The sequence below is a fragment of the Carya illinoinensis genome, chromosome 11, assembly GCF_018687715.1.
Source record: "Carya illinoinensis cultivar Pawnee chromosome 11, C.illinoinensisPawnee_v1, whole genome shotgun sequence".
In the NCBI taxonomy this organism is placed as follows: Eukaryota; Viridiplantae; Streptophyta; class Magnoliopsida; order Fagales; family Juglandaceae; genus Carya; species Carya illinoinensis.
This window is the reverse complement of record NC_056762.1, coordinates 4,351,623-4,368,097: the sequence shown is the minus strand read 5'-3', so window position 1 is coordinate 4,368,097 and position 16,475 is coordinate 4,351,623. Positions and strand designations below refer to the sequence as shown.

The window sequence follows — 16,475 nt, the reverse complement described above, 5'->3', positions numbered from 1 at the left end:
TCTTAACTCTCTCGAACGAATCACAAAACCTTACTCTTCAGTCTTCTCTCAACGCCATCTCTCAACCCTAGCCATGGCGATTGCGAATCTCTGAGTCGAAGCTTACGGTATGTTAATTTCTCTCTCTTTCTCTCTCTTGGTTTGGTTGATTTTGTTCTTTTGTTTTTTTTGGGTTTGTATTGTATTTTCGCTTGAGTCTGTTTGGGTTTATGTTTGATTTTCTGGGTTTAATATTTTGTGAAGCTGATGTTTATATTATGCTTTACATCTCTTTCCTTTTTCATGCTTTTGGTCTCTCTGTCTCTACCTTTCTCTCGGTTTAGTTGGATATTTTTTTTCTGGATTTGCATTTGATTTTTGCTTTTGTTTGGGTTTGTGTTTGATTTTATGGATTTAGTATTTTGTGAGACTGATGGTTCGATTATAGAATGGAAAAAAGGAAAAAAAAAAAGGAAGAAGAAAAGGGTTTTGACAGTGGGTTAATATAATGGAAAATCAATTGTATGGAAGTACCTCTACATACTGACAACGCTCACAATCACACTTAAAAGTCTTACCCGAGTGCCTTGGGAAACAGGCAGTGATGAGAAATCTTTGACTACTTTTTTGAGCAAAGTATCAATGATCTACAAATTTCACCCGTGTAATAAATTCAGATTCCCCATAAAACAAAGAATAATCATAAGAAACTAAATGAAAAAGAAAATGGAACTCTATAATCACAATCTCATGGGAATGCATTATGAGAAAACTAGCACATATTTATCTGCAGAGGGGCCAACATAAAGATTTTTTTGCTGTTAGAAAATGATATTTGTATATGCCATATGCATAAAAGTTATAGCATTTCATTTTGTTTCTCCTTTAAGCGTTTGTCTCCAAGTACAGGAAACTAATGAATCGAGTATCTCTTGGGATAACCAAATAATGACTGGAAAGAGTCTTAGAATGAAGTCCACAACTTTATTTGATGAACCCCCCTGTACATACAAGTTACTATGAATTCAATACTAGCAAAGTTTACTCTCTCAAAATCAAATTCCAAGAGAAATTTAATTTCAGCATCCGCAACTTTTGTCTCTATATCCTTAGTGAAATGAGGAATGGAGATGTTTTATAAAGAACGAGTTTGTTGAAAGTTAAGGAAGTTGATAGGTAGTCAATCAAAGCATGAAAGAACTCTGAATACATTTAATTAAAATAATTTTAAAACTACTCTAGCTAACCTCCCCACCTACTTTATGTCTTTGCTCCCACTTCCAACGAAGATCGCCAATCGTCTTGAGAAACTACAACGTGATTTCTTGCGGAGTGGTTGGGGGGAGGCGTTTAAATTCCATTTGGTTAATTGGTCAAAGATGTGTACCCTATTCTCTGGGGGTGGATTGGGGATTCGAAGCTTGACGAAGTTCAATCAAGCCTTATTAGGTAAATGGTTGTGGCGGTATCAACAAGAAAGTTAGGCTTTGTGGAAGTTGGTCATAGCTGAACGTGTTGGGGAAGCATGGGGTGATTGGTGTTCAAATGAAATTCGTGGTTCACATGGGGTGGGTTTGTGGAAAAACATTACGAACGGTTGGGAGACCTTCAGGAGACATACTCATATTGTAGTGGGGGATGGCTCGAGAGTTGGATTTTGGCATGCCAAATGGTGCGGTGAACGGAGTCTCAAAGACAACTTTCCCGCCATATTTGAGCTAGCACGAGTTAAGGATGCAACGATAGTAGATTTGTTGGTTTTTTCCAATGGCTTCCCGCAATGGAATGTGGAATTTACCAGGGCAGCACAAGACTGGGAGTTGGAGGTTATCACATAATTCTATGCAACACTGTATTCTGTACGTATGACTGAGGGTACCATGGATAGGATACTGTGGAGTCCCTCAAAGAAAGGTAAATTCATGGTCAGATATTTTCAAAAAGTTTTATCCAGCCCAGGCATGCGCAAGTTCTCTTGGAAAAGCATTTGACAGACGAAAACTCATTCAAAAGCAGCGTTCTTTGTGTGGATAGTAGCATTGGGTAAAATTCTCACCACAAATAACTTAAGAAGATGTCTGGTAATGGTAATAGATTGGTGTTGTATGTGTAAGAAAGATAGGGAATCGGTTAATCATCTGTTTTTACATTGTGAGGTGGCTAGGATCATGTGGGCGGATTTTTTTATGGGTCTTGGAGTAGCATGGGTCCTGCCTTGTAGATTGATGGATTTTCTAGCCTGCTGGAGAGGCCTTCGAAGAGATTTACGGGTGGCAGCAATATGGAAAATGGTACTCATATGCATGTGTTGGTGTATATGGCAAGAGAGAAATGATAGAAGTTTTGAAGACCATGAGAGAACAATGGGGGAGCTGAAAGTTTTTTTCTTCAAAACATTGTTTTCTTGGGTGGGAGCCATTGTATGTAATGGACTAAATGTCCATGACTTTCTTATTTCGGTTGTAAACTCTAGTTAGGTATTTTTCAAGTATACACCCTATGTACTTGAGATTTGCCAATTATGTTGAATAAAACTACTTGATTACCGATAAAAAAAATAAATTTATCATCACATCTATATAAGCTAATTATCTGATTCTTGGTCACTCACCTATAAACCATATTCCAGCGGCAAGAAACAGAACAGATGTTAGAATAAGTGCTGTCTCCCTCCAATTGTTAACATGATCCTGTGTGTGACATTTACCAAAGCCAAGATAACATTGTCAAAAAATTAGATAGGTAAAAGGAAAGGGATCAAGACAAACGATCCAAAGCAGTTAAGGAAACCAAAATAGGTGAATTAAGAAGAGTAGCATTAGAGAATTTTACAAGAAAGTTGAGATCTTATCCATGTATTCTGTTACATTAGGGATCAAGACAAACACCCCTAATGTAACTAAGGAAATTAATGGAGCCATAACAATGGGTGCTGTAATAGAAATAAGAGACTGCTGAAAAGAGTTTGTGAAAATGCTAAAGAGAGTCACACACATATATTGATAGGGTGAAGCTCCCAGCCGGTCGGGTGTGTAGTCTATTTTTACATTCACAAATCAGGAGTTGCCACGTAGACGTCTCAGCAAGAAGGGCTTTTAACCCACATGCATGCAATGTTTCTGTGATCTCTTGCCCCCTCTCTTTCGCTCTCCCTCTCCCCCCCCTCCCCCACCCCCGTCCCTTCTCCCCCGTCTCTCTCTCTCTCTCTCTCTCTCTCTCAAATACACACTCTCTCTCTAAGCAAATAATCTCTCATTCGAAACTCTCCACCCTCTCTCCTCTGATTGTTGCCGTCGACAGATCGGTGGATGTCGATAGATCAGATCTACAAGGTTTTCGAGATCTATTACTGGGTACCGTTTTTCTTTGTTCTTCTTTTTTCTTTTTGGCTTGTTTGATATGTTTTTTTATACTAGCTATGATAGGCCGTTTGGTTGGTGAGAAAATGGAAAAAACAAAGATTTTTCCAAGAAGTTATCGACAATAAATCAAATCTGCTTCTGATGCAAGTCCCAAATGATTTTACGTTACGAATTGTTTCGAAATAATGCCATTAACGTATGGTGTCAGCTCCATAAACGTGTTCATTGTAGTATGATGTAGACCATAAGAGTGCCCTCCTTTTGAAGTCTTTTATCACCATAGAAAAATTTTACATTTGCTTGCGGAGGTGATCACGGCTGCAGCTTTGGCAGTGGAGGCTTACCACAGTGGTTCTGACGTAAGGTGGTGCTGTCTTCTTCTGTACTGGACGGTTGGAGGTGTTGCTGTCATTGGTTTGCCGTGCTTTGAGAAAGACAACTGTGCTCTGTTTTTCTTTGCTTAGATCGAAGGCTGCAATGGTTGCGGATGGAGGCGTGGGGCTGGGGGTCATGGTTAAGTCTGGGCTTGTCGTGGTGTGGAGTCAAGAAGGAGGTGCGACTGGGTTGGCTGTTGGTTGGGTGGAGGAAAGGAGCGCTACTCTGTTTTCTATGGTGTAAAGCAGGGGTTGTTGTGATAGTTTGGTGATGGGGTGGCAGCGTGGTGGTTGAGCAACGACGGTGACGTGCGGTCATGTGGCGTGTAAGGGCAATGACGGCAGAGATATGTGGAGAGAAAATTGAGAGGAACCGAATACAGGGGGGAAAACAGACGTTGGGGCTGGGTAGGCTTGAAGGTATGGAAGCAATTAAAAAAAAAAAATCTTAATTTTCTAATACCATCAATGTAAACCCCCTCCATAAACGTGTTCATTGCATGTTATGAAATCAGTGCTGCGCGAGAGGGAGTGGAAGAGGAACTGGGAGGGGTTCTGAACTCGTGTATAAAAGTTTTCTTACATGCGGGCGTAGATGTTTATCTCCTGCAACTCCTACGTGGCAAGTTTTTATTGGTGGGTGTAAAAATAATAACATCGGCCGACCGGCCTTGAGTTTTTCTCATGTTGATAAGAGATTCTTGAAGGGAACCCAACTTCTTTACCGATCAAAGCTATGGACAATTTCCCAGATGCCCCTTCCATTCTCTCGGCTCTCCCTTAATACCCATACAATAGTCAATAGTGACAGCATATGCCATAATAGAAAAGGAAATAACTGTAAAATGACCAATAAAAACAACGGTACTAAGTGACAGACTAAAGGACCCAAAACCCACACTTCAACTAAACGCACAGCTTAAACTTAAAGAAGATCACATAACTATTTTATTCTCCCAAGCTTCAACGGAGACGTTTTTCTTCAAGTTCCACGATGCCGTTTCTTCAAGCCGCAACTTCAGACGGCATCGTTTCACCTTAAGTTCATAACCCGCAGCCGCAACCCTCCCCCCTCACGGAGTCACGCACGTAGCCCCTCACTCACGCAGCCCCTCTGAGCCCTCTCTTACACTGTGCTGCCGTCAACAGCGAACAGCCCCTCGCCGTCTCCCCTTTCGTGGCCTCTCGGTATGTTTTATTGTTTTGGGTTTTAACTTTAGGGATTTTTCATTGTTTAGGGTTTCGACTTGTTCTATGTCTATTTTGTTTTATTACACTGATTTTATAGATATTTTCATGGTATAATATACACTGATTTCATATATATTACACTGATTTCATTGTTTAGGTTTTCGACATGTCCCCTTTCATTAAACTGATTTCATAGATATTATTCACCCTAATATTTATTACACTGATTTCTCTATTTTTCTATGTTATTTATTACACTGATTTCTCTATTTTTCTATGTTTATTGTTTTGTTATGTGTTGGTTAGTACACGGGGTCAATTTTATTGTTCTGTTATGGGTTGGTTAATCCAATAATCTGTTTGAACCATAATGTAAGTAAGATGTTGTGAAAATTTAAGGGTTTAGGGTTCTCGATTCAAATGATAGATATAGGGTTTATAACACATGGATAGAACCGGAAAACCAGACTGAACCGGTAAAACCGGAAGTACTGGTTTAGGGGGGGTAACCGGTGTGATGTTGGTTCTTGAAATCTCAAAATCGGTGTACATTGGTTTGGTCCTAAAAAATGACCAAAACGGGATCAAATCAGACCGGTTACACCCCTAGAACTGCCATGGAAGCAACCAAATGAGTCACATGATGTCATCTTGATCTCTTAGAAGCTAAAGTTTCAATAATAAAAAATGTGACTTTTTATGGGCACAAAAAAATCTGAAAATCTTATTCCTGCTTTAAACTCAGTTGGTACGACAGAACCTATAGATGCAGCCTGTTTGTTAATTTTGCATGCATTTGCTTGTGCACGTCAATAAAATTAGTAGCTGTCGTGATAAAATGATCCAGTCAATACATACGACAAAAAGGGACATAATCAAGGCTCACTTGTATTCAGGGCCGCAGGGATTAAAAAATCTAGGCTTGTGAGCAATATGAACTACAAATCTATCCTAGAAGCTACTAATTTTATTTAACTTGAATTACACGTGTAGTAAAACATTCCTATGAAAAAGGAGAATATATTAGAATATAAAATTAGGTATACACTGGTCTTTCATGCTCTAAAATGTGAAACAAATTAAAACCCACCCAAAAATCCATTTGTGTCTAATTCAAAGTTTTCAATCAAAATTTCTATTTCACGATGCAAATCATACATACTGATAAGCACATCTAAGCGAGTAAGAAATAAAAATAATTTCGAATAAGAAATTCCACCTTAAGCAAAAAGTTTGCTCCTGCCACAAAGAAAATTCATTCATCTTCTTTGTCCAGAGTAACCCCTAGCCTTTCCTTGAAGAGATCAGCAAACTTGTATGCCCCACCACCTTTGGCCTTCACACAAGAATCAACTTGTTGATAGTATGTGTGAAAGGTAGTCTAAAAGAAATCAGAGAACCTATGAGTTAATCAAACAGTTTTCCAACAGGGTAACTGACTGTTGTACAATCACAGTCATGGCAGAAGAAGCAAGAACTTGCATTTCCAGATTAAGGAATATTTTGACAATGTTTAGAGGGTTCTGAAATAAAAAATTCATATATGGGCCCCTTAAATCATTTACAGTGAAGTGGAGGGAAAGGAAATAAGAGTGATGATTGGTAAGACCAATGAATGGGTTATGAACTCAATGAGGGCCTTTATAATAATCCATGAAGTATTGCATGCAAAATGTGTTTAATAAAGACTGCAAAAGCATAACAAATTAATGGAATGATATCATACTCTTTATCCAGGTCCAGAAGAAAATTAGTCTACAAATTTTTGCAGTTTGTTTTATTTATTCTATTATCTAATGGTTACTGCATTGTTATAGTTCTTGCATTAGTATTTTTCAAAAGTCAAAAGTCAAAAGCATAGCCTAAAAGTAGTTGTGGGTAGATGTTTACCTTGATTAAAGCATTGCTAGTGGCTGGGAGCTCAGAATGCCAAGGTACATCCACTCCTGTCCATGTGAGAATACCAGAATTATCCCCAAAAAGATGGGGAAAGAGTAACGAACATATAATATATTCAACTTAAATTTATTCACATAAACTAGTACAAATGATACAAAAGTTGGTGCAATCTACCATGTTTAGCAAGAAAAGTAATAGCAATACTGACAATGGTGGCGATGGAAATTGTAAAAATAATAATTCATAAATGAACAAATAAATGAATAACTTTGAAGTCAATCAGGATGAATATGAAGAATGATGAGAACTACCACCATGGTGAAACTGCTTGGAATATATAAAGTCTAAGCAATCATTAATCTTTCTCGTTTCAAACTTCACAAAATGAGGCCTTCCACCAAGAATGGGGGGTAGCTTCTCCTATTACCATTGATGATCCCTAACCTTTCCTTGACAGTCTTCTTTCTCTTATCATCAATTGATTGGTCCTCATGCCTTGAAATTGATGAGTGATCCTGCCCATAAACCACTAATAGATCTTATGTTCCAATCAACCTTGAAGAGGCTTCCAATATGGTTAGTTGGAAGAAGGTTCGTCAACCGATTGATTGTAGTGGGTTGGGGATAAAAAATTTAAGATTGTTTAATAGAGCATTATTTGGGAAATGGCTTTGGAGATACCACTTGGAAAGTAATACCTTTTGAAAAATTGTTATTGATGTAAAATATGGTAGTTTGTGGGGAGGTTGCTGTTCTAAAGATACTAGTGGTGTTTATGGGGTGAGTTTGTGGAAGTTCATTAGATGGGATTTTTTTTCAAATCATATTTGATTGAAGGTGGGAGATGGGAAGAGGATACTTTTCTGGCATGACTTGTGGTGTGGGGATTTTTCACTTAAGCTGGACTTTCCCTCTCTTCTCAGAATTGCAAGGGATCAAAATGCAGCTGTAGGAAATTCTTTATGTTGCATTGACAATAACATTCAGTGGAATGTTATCGTTATCAAGGATGTTTATGGCTTGGAAGTGAATTTTTTCATATCAGAATAGTAACCATTACAGGACAGATCATTGTTCCGTACTGGCTCAAATTCTGATTATTCCGGTCCATTCCGGCCGGATTCCGGTTTTCCAGTTGGAATGTGAATTTTGGTCCGAAGTTAAGGGGAATGCCCCGAATGGTCTTTTTGTAAATTACTTGAAAAATGAGGGACAAATTCACAAAATGGCATTTTGATTCTTGAAGCCCCAGTTGACTACCCCCATTTTCTCCTCCCTTCCCTTTGTGAAATCAGATTCTCAAATCCCTAACCAGCCACACTCTGCCAACTGTTGCCCACCACAACCAACATTGTCGCAGCTCGAGCCTCCTAATGCCATCGCAGACTGCTTCACCATCGCAAACTCCATTGAACTCTTTCCCGTGTGTTGTCAACTTTCAGTTTAAACTTTAGTCTGTAGATTTCCTTTCATAAAACCCTCTTGGATTTCCCTTGTCTATGGTTTGGTAGATTCATGTATTGCCTTCAGAAATATCTTTCTATTTTTACCTAACAGCAAAAAAATAAAAAAATAAAAAAAAAATCTAGTGCTCTAGGACCAGGATTCATTAAAGAACCTGAACCAGGAGTCTGCAGTTATAGCCTTCCAACAACATCCAAGTACCTAGCATGTTTCTTAAACTACTAATAGATCATATATGGGATTAACATCTATTTCAAGTTGTCATTGGAATGCATGTATTTCAAAGTGGCTTAGAATAAAAAAATTAACAAGAGGGGACCTTTTTAATGTATATCAGTGAAGAATTTGCATATCGGTGAAGAAATGGGACCTTTTTTAATCTATTTCAAGGATGTAGATTGTACTTGGGCTTTGCCTATTATTATGAATAAAACTTCTTGATTACCGATAAAGAAAAAAAAAATAGCGAAGAAAGGGGACTTTTTTTAATGTATTTCAGCGAAGAATTTGCATTTGGATGAAAATTTTATATCAAGATATTAGAAACTTTGAATGTAGAAATGTTTTGTTATTTCCCAGAAGGAGGGATTTTTCAATTTATATAAGTGAAGAAGCAACAACCAATTTTTTTCTGTTTTGTGCATATATTTTTTGTGCAAATTTTTTCCTACTTATGTTTATGTTTTTTATAACATTTGGCTGTGTTTCCCATTGCTGTTTTGTTTCTCACTTATAAAAAAATGTTGTTTCTTGTGTAGAAACTAGAAAGCCTTGTTTCCATTGCTTCGTGTTTGTTTGGGTTTCCCATTGTTGATTAACGTTTCAAATGTTGATCCTTATCGTCTTGTTGATGAATATGAGTGATTATATTTTAACAGTTGGATTGAGAACTTAGAAGTATTATAGAGTTTTGCAAATGTGTGTTTTTAAGACTTATCTGAAGAATTATTATTGAATTTCTCAGGTGTGTATGTTTTTAATACTTGTTTTGATATTATTTTGAAATATAGTTTCTTTATATACATAATTTATTCATAACATGTCTATACCAAAACGATACACTGAAACGGATCGGTATCAAAATATTCCGTTCTAGTGCCTTAACTAGAATGGATTTCAAAACTTTGGTTTGTTTTTGCATTCTGGAAGGAGCTCATGTTTACACACTGGTATAACTTTATTGCTTGCTGAGTCGGACTCACCTGTTTATTCATCATTTTTTAATACTTGATAGTTGTGACAGTTGGAATAGATGGCACGAGACATGATTATAAGAGAAATGTGTGATAAGTGACGGTGGCATAGGTGGATTAGTCTGAGTTAAGAGAAATTTTCTGAGTGTTTAGTTATTCTTTTTAGAAGAATTTTTGATACATTTGATTTTGGAGGATTATTGTATCTAAGTTTAATATTTTGTGGATTTCAGGTTAAAGGGTTCACCCCCGGGTACGAGGCGTGACAATACTAGTTTTAACCATCTCTAATCAATGAGTTATTGGCTTCATTGATCTATGAAACCATGAAGCTTATCGCGCTTGTGAGATCCATTCGTGTTCATCGCATACTGCCTGAAGGAACTGGGCCTTTGCAGTTTCGTTACTTCCAGTCTGATTTTGTTCCCAGAGATCCCAAGGCCAAGCCGAAAAGGTTCAAATATCCTCCATTCTATGACCCCTATGGCCCTAGACCCTCACCCTCTGAGAAAATTATTAATCTTGCTGAACGGATTGTGGCACTATCCCCTGAAGACCGCAGGCAAATTGGTCCTACTCTCAGCGAGAAGTTGAGGCATCCAAAGCTGCAGCCAGTTTCAGTAGAAGGTATTGACTTGGGCACACAGGGAGGAGCTGCTGGATCTGCAAAGGCTGAGGAGAAGAAGGTGGAGAAAACAGCATTTGATGTGAAGTTGGACAAGTTTGATGCAGCTGCCAAAATCAAGGTAATCAAAGAAGTCAGGGCTTTTACTAATCTGGGATTGAAAGAGGCGAAAGACCTGGTTGAGAAGGCTCCCGTTTTGCTTAAGCAAGGGGTCACCAAGGAGGAGGCAAATGAGATAATAGAGAAACTAAAGGTTGTCGGAGGAGTTGCGAGTATGGAATAGAATTCCGGGGTGTTTGGATTGGTTTCTGGGTTTTTTTAGAAAGTTTCAGATATTTAAAAATATCAATTTTGTAATGTGGATGGATACCCATCACAAGAGCTTGTTGGAGAATAATTTATAGTTGAACTTATAAAGTTGTGCTTGATTTGAATAGAGTTTCAGTTGAGGTTGCAATGTTCATTATATCACTCAATAGTTGACAATCTTAAACCTTGATACGTTAACAATACGAATTTTGTCATCCATAAGAATGCGCCACGGGCGAGGAAAGGCTGTTAGGCTGCCAAAGAAACGTTCATGTGATACAAGGCGAGTAAGGGTTGAAACTAGGTAAAGCAAACTGTTTGGAGACCATATGATAATGCAAGGACTTTATAGATGTAGCTTGAGATGGGTGTTAGAAGCGTTGTAGACAGAGCTGGAAATTGCATCTAACAAATACAACTATAATTTCATTTTACTTGGCAAAAAGAGATATGTGTGATATTGCCATCGTGGCCGTTAATCGAGGGATTTGTAGGTGCCAATAATTATGGGCATACAATAAACAGCAAGGCCATTGCATGACTGCATTGCAGTATGGTAATTTCTGATTGACCGATTAGTTTGACACATGCATTATGCACAGCACGTCGCATGCGCCTGCTTACTCATATTTTATCGTTCTTTCTTTTCAGTAAATACTGATTAATATCAAAGTGTGCTGGCTGCAGATTGTTCCCGGAAGGTTTGATCGAATCTGTAGTTGAAGCCGAGGCCGGTTGAACATTTTTCGTTTGGATGTTGAGATGAATTTAATTGAACTGTGAATAGTAATATTTTGTGAGTCTCATTGAGAAGTGTTTAAATATTATAAATAGGTTGAGATATGTATTTAAATATATATGAAGTAGGTTGAGGCGTTTAGCTTTTTAATAAAAAGTTGAAAAAGTAGTGAATCCCGTCAATAATTAGAGAGGCTAACATAGTTTTAGAGAAGCCAACATGGCGGCTGATTTTTTTAGCTAAAAAAGTGGCAATGGATAGAGATTTTAATTTTGTTGATGAGGGCTTGGTGCGAGGTAGGCTTCGGGGGATTGTGCGGCTTGATTATTTGAGAATTCCTTATATACGGTATTGATGGGAATGTATTTATTTGTAAAGAATTTTAGATATTGTTTTTGGAGTTTTTGCCTTAAGGGCTTCGTGTTTTGTTTATAAGGTATTCCTTTGCTATAAGTAAGGGCTTTTAAGAATATTGAGAGTGGGTCACTCATAGATGACCCGCATCTCTTCTTTTAAAAAAAACAAAGAAGAAGAAGATTAGTTTGAGATCGATGAATTGAGTTGGATTTAACAACCAAATACACCCACTTGACCGAGGTATTGTCGCCTGCAAACTATCATGAGCAAGAAATTGTCAACTTATATTAGAGTAGTGCTTAATGTTGATCAGTGGACATGCAGTACTGATATTAATTAGCTTCACTTCGTAATATCTTATTTAACAACCATCTCAGGCTACATCTAATTCTATAATATCTTAGGCTACAATGCTTCTAACTGTTAATATCTATAACGCTTCTAATGGCCGTTAATATATAATTTCGTAACGTCTTTAACGAATTCACAGTAATATCTTATTTAATGGTTTATAATTATTACTAATTGAGGGATTCTAGTCATGTCTGCTTTTGAACATAAAGAATAGCATAACTCCATGATAACTTACTTTTCGGATTAATCCTTTTGTTAGTAAGTCATTAATTTCTTTTTTGCAATATTCTAAAAGTTCATTATTCATTTGAATCGATCTAGCTTTTGTAGGGATATTTTTCTTTGCAATTCTTTGTTGTAAGGTAACTCAACTATATGTTATTTTCTATTCTAAAAAGCATTTGGTAAACTATAGCATATTTCTTTTTCTATTATTGTTTTGAAATTATTAATTTTTTAGATCAATAATGCATGTTTTAATTGTTCTTTGGTCCTTTTATATTTTAATTATTTTTTAAGATTTTTTTTTTCTTTTGTGTTAAATTTATGTTTTGTTAAATAATTGATTTCTTTGCTTAATGAAGTACTTTTTAAATGATTTATTTATTTTGAAAGAGGTGTAAATAAAAAAATTGAATTGAATTTATTGCCCTGATATACTAATAGTAATTCCTTCATTTGTTACAACAAACGGATATGATAAAGTAAGAAATGAATCTCTTAACATAACTTTGGTATTAATGCTTTTTACTAAAATAAATATGGTTTAAAAAAAAATTCCATTATCGCAAATATGTGCATTTGATAGTTTATAAATTATATTTAATTTTGTGGCATTGGCTTGTAATAATATCTCTTTTATTTTCTCAAAATATTTAGAAGGTATTAATCCTCATTGAATATAGTTTAAATCTGTCACAATATCTAATAATACAATTTTTGTGAAAGAATATTCTTGATTAATAGAAATTGTTAGTTTGGTATACCATTTTTTTGAACAATTTCATGCCACAACTTCTCCCACAATTGGGAAAACTGGCACCCGGTGTTGTTTGATAATAATAAAAGAGGCTAAAGGTTGTGGTAATGGTGGATGATTTATAATTTGAGAAAAGGTAGAAGAGGAAACTACTTTCGAATAAGTAGGTGATTTTGTAGAGGTTGATGGTGAGAATTGGTTATAAGAGGGTTATATTGGTGGTAATGATCCTGGCTAGTACTGTGTAAGGTCTTGGGGTTGAATATTCTTTTATAAATACTAGATTAGTATAAGTTGCTGTCAAACCATTTACAAGAAGTGGATTAAATGCTTGGGAGTATGTCATTAGTCCACATTCTTCTTGCAACAATAATAAGTCCTTAACACATCAAGTTTCAGTAAAATGGTGAAAAAGTATAGTTATTAGGAGTGGGCTCCGACTTCGTCTGAGTCGGAAAGCCCAACTCTGACCAAAGTTGGAGACCAAGTTGGGCTTTGACTTCAACTCCGAATCATAGTAGATTTCGACTCCGATTGGAGTTGTCGGAGTCGGAGTAGAGGGTTGGAGCTCTAATCGGAGTTGAATGAAAGAACAAAAAAAAGAAAAGAAAAAAAGAATAGAACAGAAGAAAATCCCAACAAAGAACATTCCACAATTCACAACTTGTTTTCTCTCTTGCAACGTAATATCAGAATCTCCCAACAAAGAACATTTCACAAAGAATAGATAACAGATTGTCAAATTAAAAGAAGATTTTCGCATCATAACAAATAACAAATAATAGAAATTATAAAAAATAATAGAAATTATAACAAATAACAAAAATTTCAAACTATAACAAGCAGATTCACAGAAGATTTTTGCATCCTAGGGTTTTGGATTGCAATAGACTACAGAGGAAGACAAGCGTAGTGTAACAAGTCCATCCTAGAAGCTCCTTAATGCGGTGGAGAAGAGGGGGTTGCTGATGGTGAGAAGCGGAGGGAAGAGGTTAGGGATGAAACCCTAACCCACGTGTAGTGGAACTCGAGCAGATTCAAAATTGAAGTGAAGAGTTTAGTTAACTAAGGGAACTCAACTTCTTGAGAGAAAATAAGGATGAAAGAAATTTGCATATATAAAAGGGAATTTGTGAGAAAATGAGGGAGGAAGATAGAAACAATGGCAAGAGAGAAAAGAGAGAGACTTTCAGCTCTGAGAAAATGATAGAAGAGGAGAGAAACGACGTAGGGTTTTGGACCTGATTCCTGAAGAGATAAATTTATAGGAGGCGGAAATGATGTCATTTTGAACTTTTGAGGGTTTTAAAAAAAAAAAAACTTGGCAAAATACACCATCTCGTACATGGGGAGGCTCAAATGCAGGTCAGTTAGTTGGCAAAACATTGCATTGCACCATTAGGCCACTCAACTACCTGTTACGCATGTTACAATATTAAATATATTAAGTCTAAGTTTCAGAATTTGGAGCTGGAGTTTGGAGCCAATATGGACTCCGGACTCCAACTCCTACTCCAACTAAGGAAGTCGGAGTCTTGTCGGAATTTAGCTAGAGTTCAGATTTCAGAAATTTTTTCCACCCCTAATAATAATGAATATGTTATGAAGATCTTGAAGTCCGATGAGAATGACTTGACGACGGGCTATTTTCATCATCATTGTTAGAAACTTGTGATTGTGTACCTACAAATTGGTTTAGATATAGGATTGTTATAATATTGTAACGCTCCTAAGTAGTTTATTTATTTTTAAGTACGAATATAATTTGTTCTATGTCAAAAATCTTGATGAGGTTGGTTATATGCCATAAACAAGAAAAGAAAGGAAAAATGATTATCTGAACACTACTAACTTGTAAGTTCAAAAGAATACATCAAATTGGGTCCTCTCTCTAGGAAGATGGGGTATTCTCTCTATGTCACCTTGTGGAACATAGAGGCTGGTCTCTTAGATCTTAGATCTATAGAGTTCTCATTCAATTGTTATCTTAGTAAAACTATGGAGGAAGAGTTGGCGAATTTGTGTGAGGGCCTCAAGCTAATAGAGGATGAACAACAAGAGATTAACCTCTCATATGAGGAAGTACTCTTTTCAAAGGAAGTCAGCCAGCTCAGCCCAGTTGCTTTGGTGGTTGCTGACAAAGAATTTAACAAGAGAGCCTTTAAAGCTACTATGGAAAATGGGCGGAAGGCTGACTTTCAAGGAAGTTGGAAAGAATAAATTCCTTATTAAGTTCCAGTTTACAACCAATAAGAGTAAAGTGCTGAGGGGTCGACCATGGTCCTTTGATAAAAACTTGGTGTGTTTACAGGAGTGTAAGGGCAACATTGCTCTAAGAGATTTAGATTTCTCTCACGAGCTCTTTTGGATTCAGTGTCATGATCTTACATTCGCTGGTATGAACAAAAGCATGGGAGAGAAGCTTGGTGAGTCAATAGGCAAGGTAGTGCTTGTGGATGTGGATGATAAAGGTAGAGCGTGGGATAGCTTCCTTAGAGTGAAGGTGATGGTTGATATTACCAAGCCTTTGGCAAGGGGCAGAGTTCTTAATATAGGGGGTTCTTGTCATTGGATTTCATTCAAATATGAGCGTCTGCCCAATTTTTGCTTCGATTGTGGTGCAATTCTACATGGCAAAACTTGTTGTCCAAAGTTTGGTTATGATGGCAAAACTTGAGAGGAGCACAAGCTCCAATACGGCTCTTGGCTCAAAGCCGGTCCTCCCTCCAAAGTGGAGCATGGCCATGCTTAGCCTAGTAGTAGAGTCAAGGCAGTGGAGTCGAACGATGTCCGGCATGGTAGCTCAGATGATAAGAGGCCTGAAAAGGGTGGGAAACATGGTTTTCAAAAAGGTTCCCAAGGGTTGGGCTCAGCACCCATTGACCATGCAGATACAGACTGTAATCAGGGTTTTAACTATGGAGTTGGTGGCTTTCTACATGCAGGTAATCAAGAGGCCTATTTTGTATCAAATGAGGAATTTTTAGCATGCCTAGAAATCCCTATCAAGGTTGCTGACAAGGGTGTTGGGGACACTGCCTGGTCTGATTAGAATATCTCTGTCAACCTCCCTATAACACCATCCAACATCGACCATGGTATACTCCCTACAGACAACATAAGCTAGGTTAGTCCATCTCAATCCTTAACTTCTCAAAAGCAAGTCAAACAAAATTGAAAGTACCCCATTTCTAGCTGGAAGAGAAGAGCTAGGGGCAGGTTGGTTAGCTTCCCTAAAGACATTTTGGGCACCCCTCCTCAATCTATTACTGGAAACGGTCATAAGAAAAGGATCAACAGCCGGGCTGGTATCTCTCCTAAAAGCACCAAGAGAGAAAAAAAAATTAATATTGGCAGAGGCTATTCAACAGCCCTGCCAGTCATCATGAAAAGCTTGTGCTGGAACAACTGAGAGCTTAGGAAACATTGGACAGTTCGTGAACTTCACATTCTGGTGAGAGATAAGTCCCCAAACCTGGTATTCTTGATTAAAACAAAGTGTTATAGATCTAAAATGGAATACATCCAAAATAAGTTGGGTTTTGAATCCAGTTTTATTGTTGACTGTGTTGGAAGAAGTGGAGGCTTGGCTGCATTTTGGACAAAAAAATCACAGTTGAATTAGTGTCATATTCATTAAGTCACATATC

General features: G+C 37.2%; 1 protein-coding gene across 2 annotated transcripts; it reads left to right on the top strand.

Moving 5' to 3' along the window:
• Positions 1–3,197: 3,197 nt before the first annotated feature.
• LOC122282566 (50S ribosomal protein L7/L12) lies at positions 3,198–10,550 on the top strand. Of its 2 annotated transcripts, none has more exons than XM_043094502.1 (2): positions 3,198–3,332; positions 9,696–10,550. In XM_043094502.1, the coding sequence occupies exon 2, from the start codon at positions 9,789–9,791 to the stop codon at positions 10,368–10,370; it is 582 nt and encodes a 193-aa protein (XP_042950436.1). In that variant the 5' UTR covers positions 3,198–3,332; positions 9,696–9,788; the 3' UTR covers positions 10,371–10,550. The 2 variants fall into 2 exon arrangements, with proteins under 2 accessions (XP_042950436.1, XP_042950435.1); XM_043094501.1 differs by lacking the exon at positions 3,198–3,332 and adding an exon at positions 4,541–4,903.
• The last annotated feature ends 5,925 nt before the right edge of the window (positions 10,551–16,475 follow it).

Bases quoted from the DNA above. Each gene is read 5' to 3' on its own strand.
- LOC122282566 (XM_043094502.1), top strand. From the start codon at position 9,789: ATGAAGCTTATCGCGCTTGTGAGATCCATTCGTGTTCATCGCATACTG.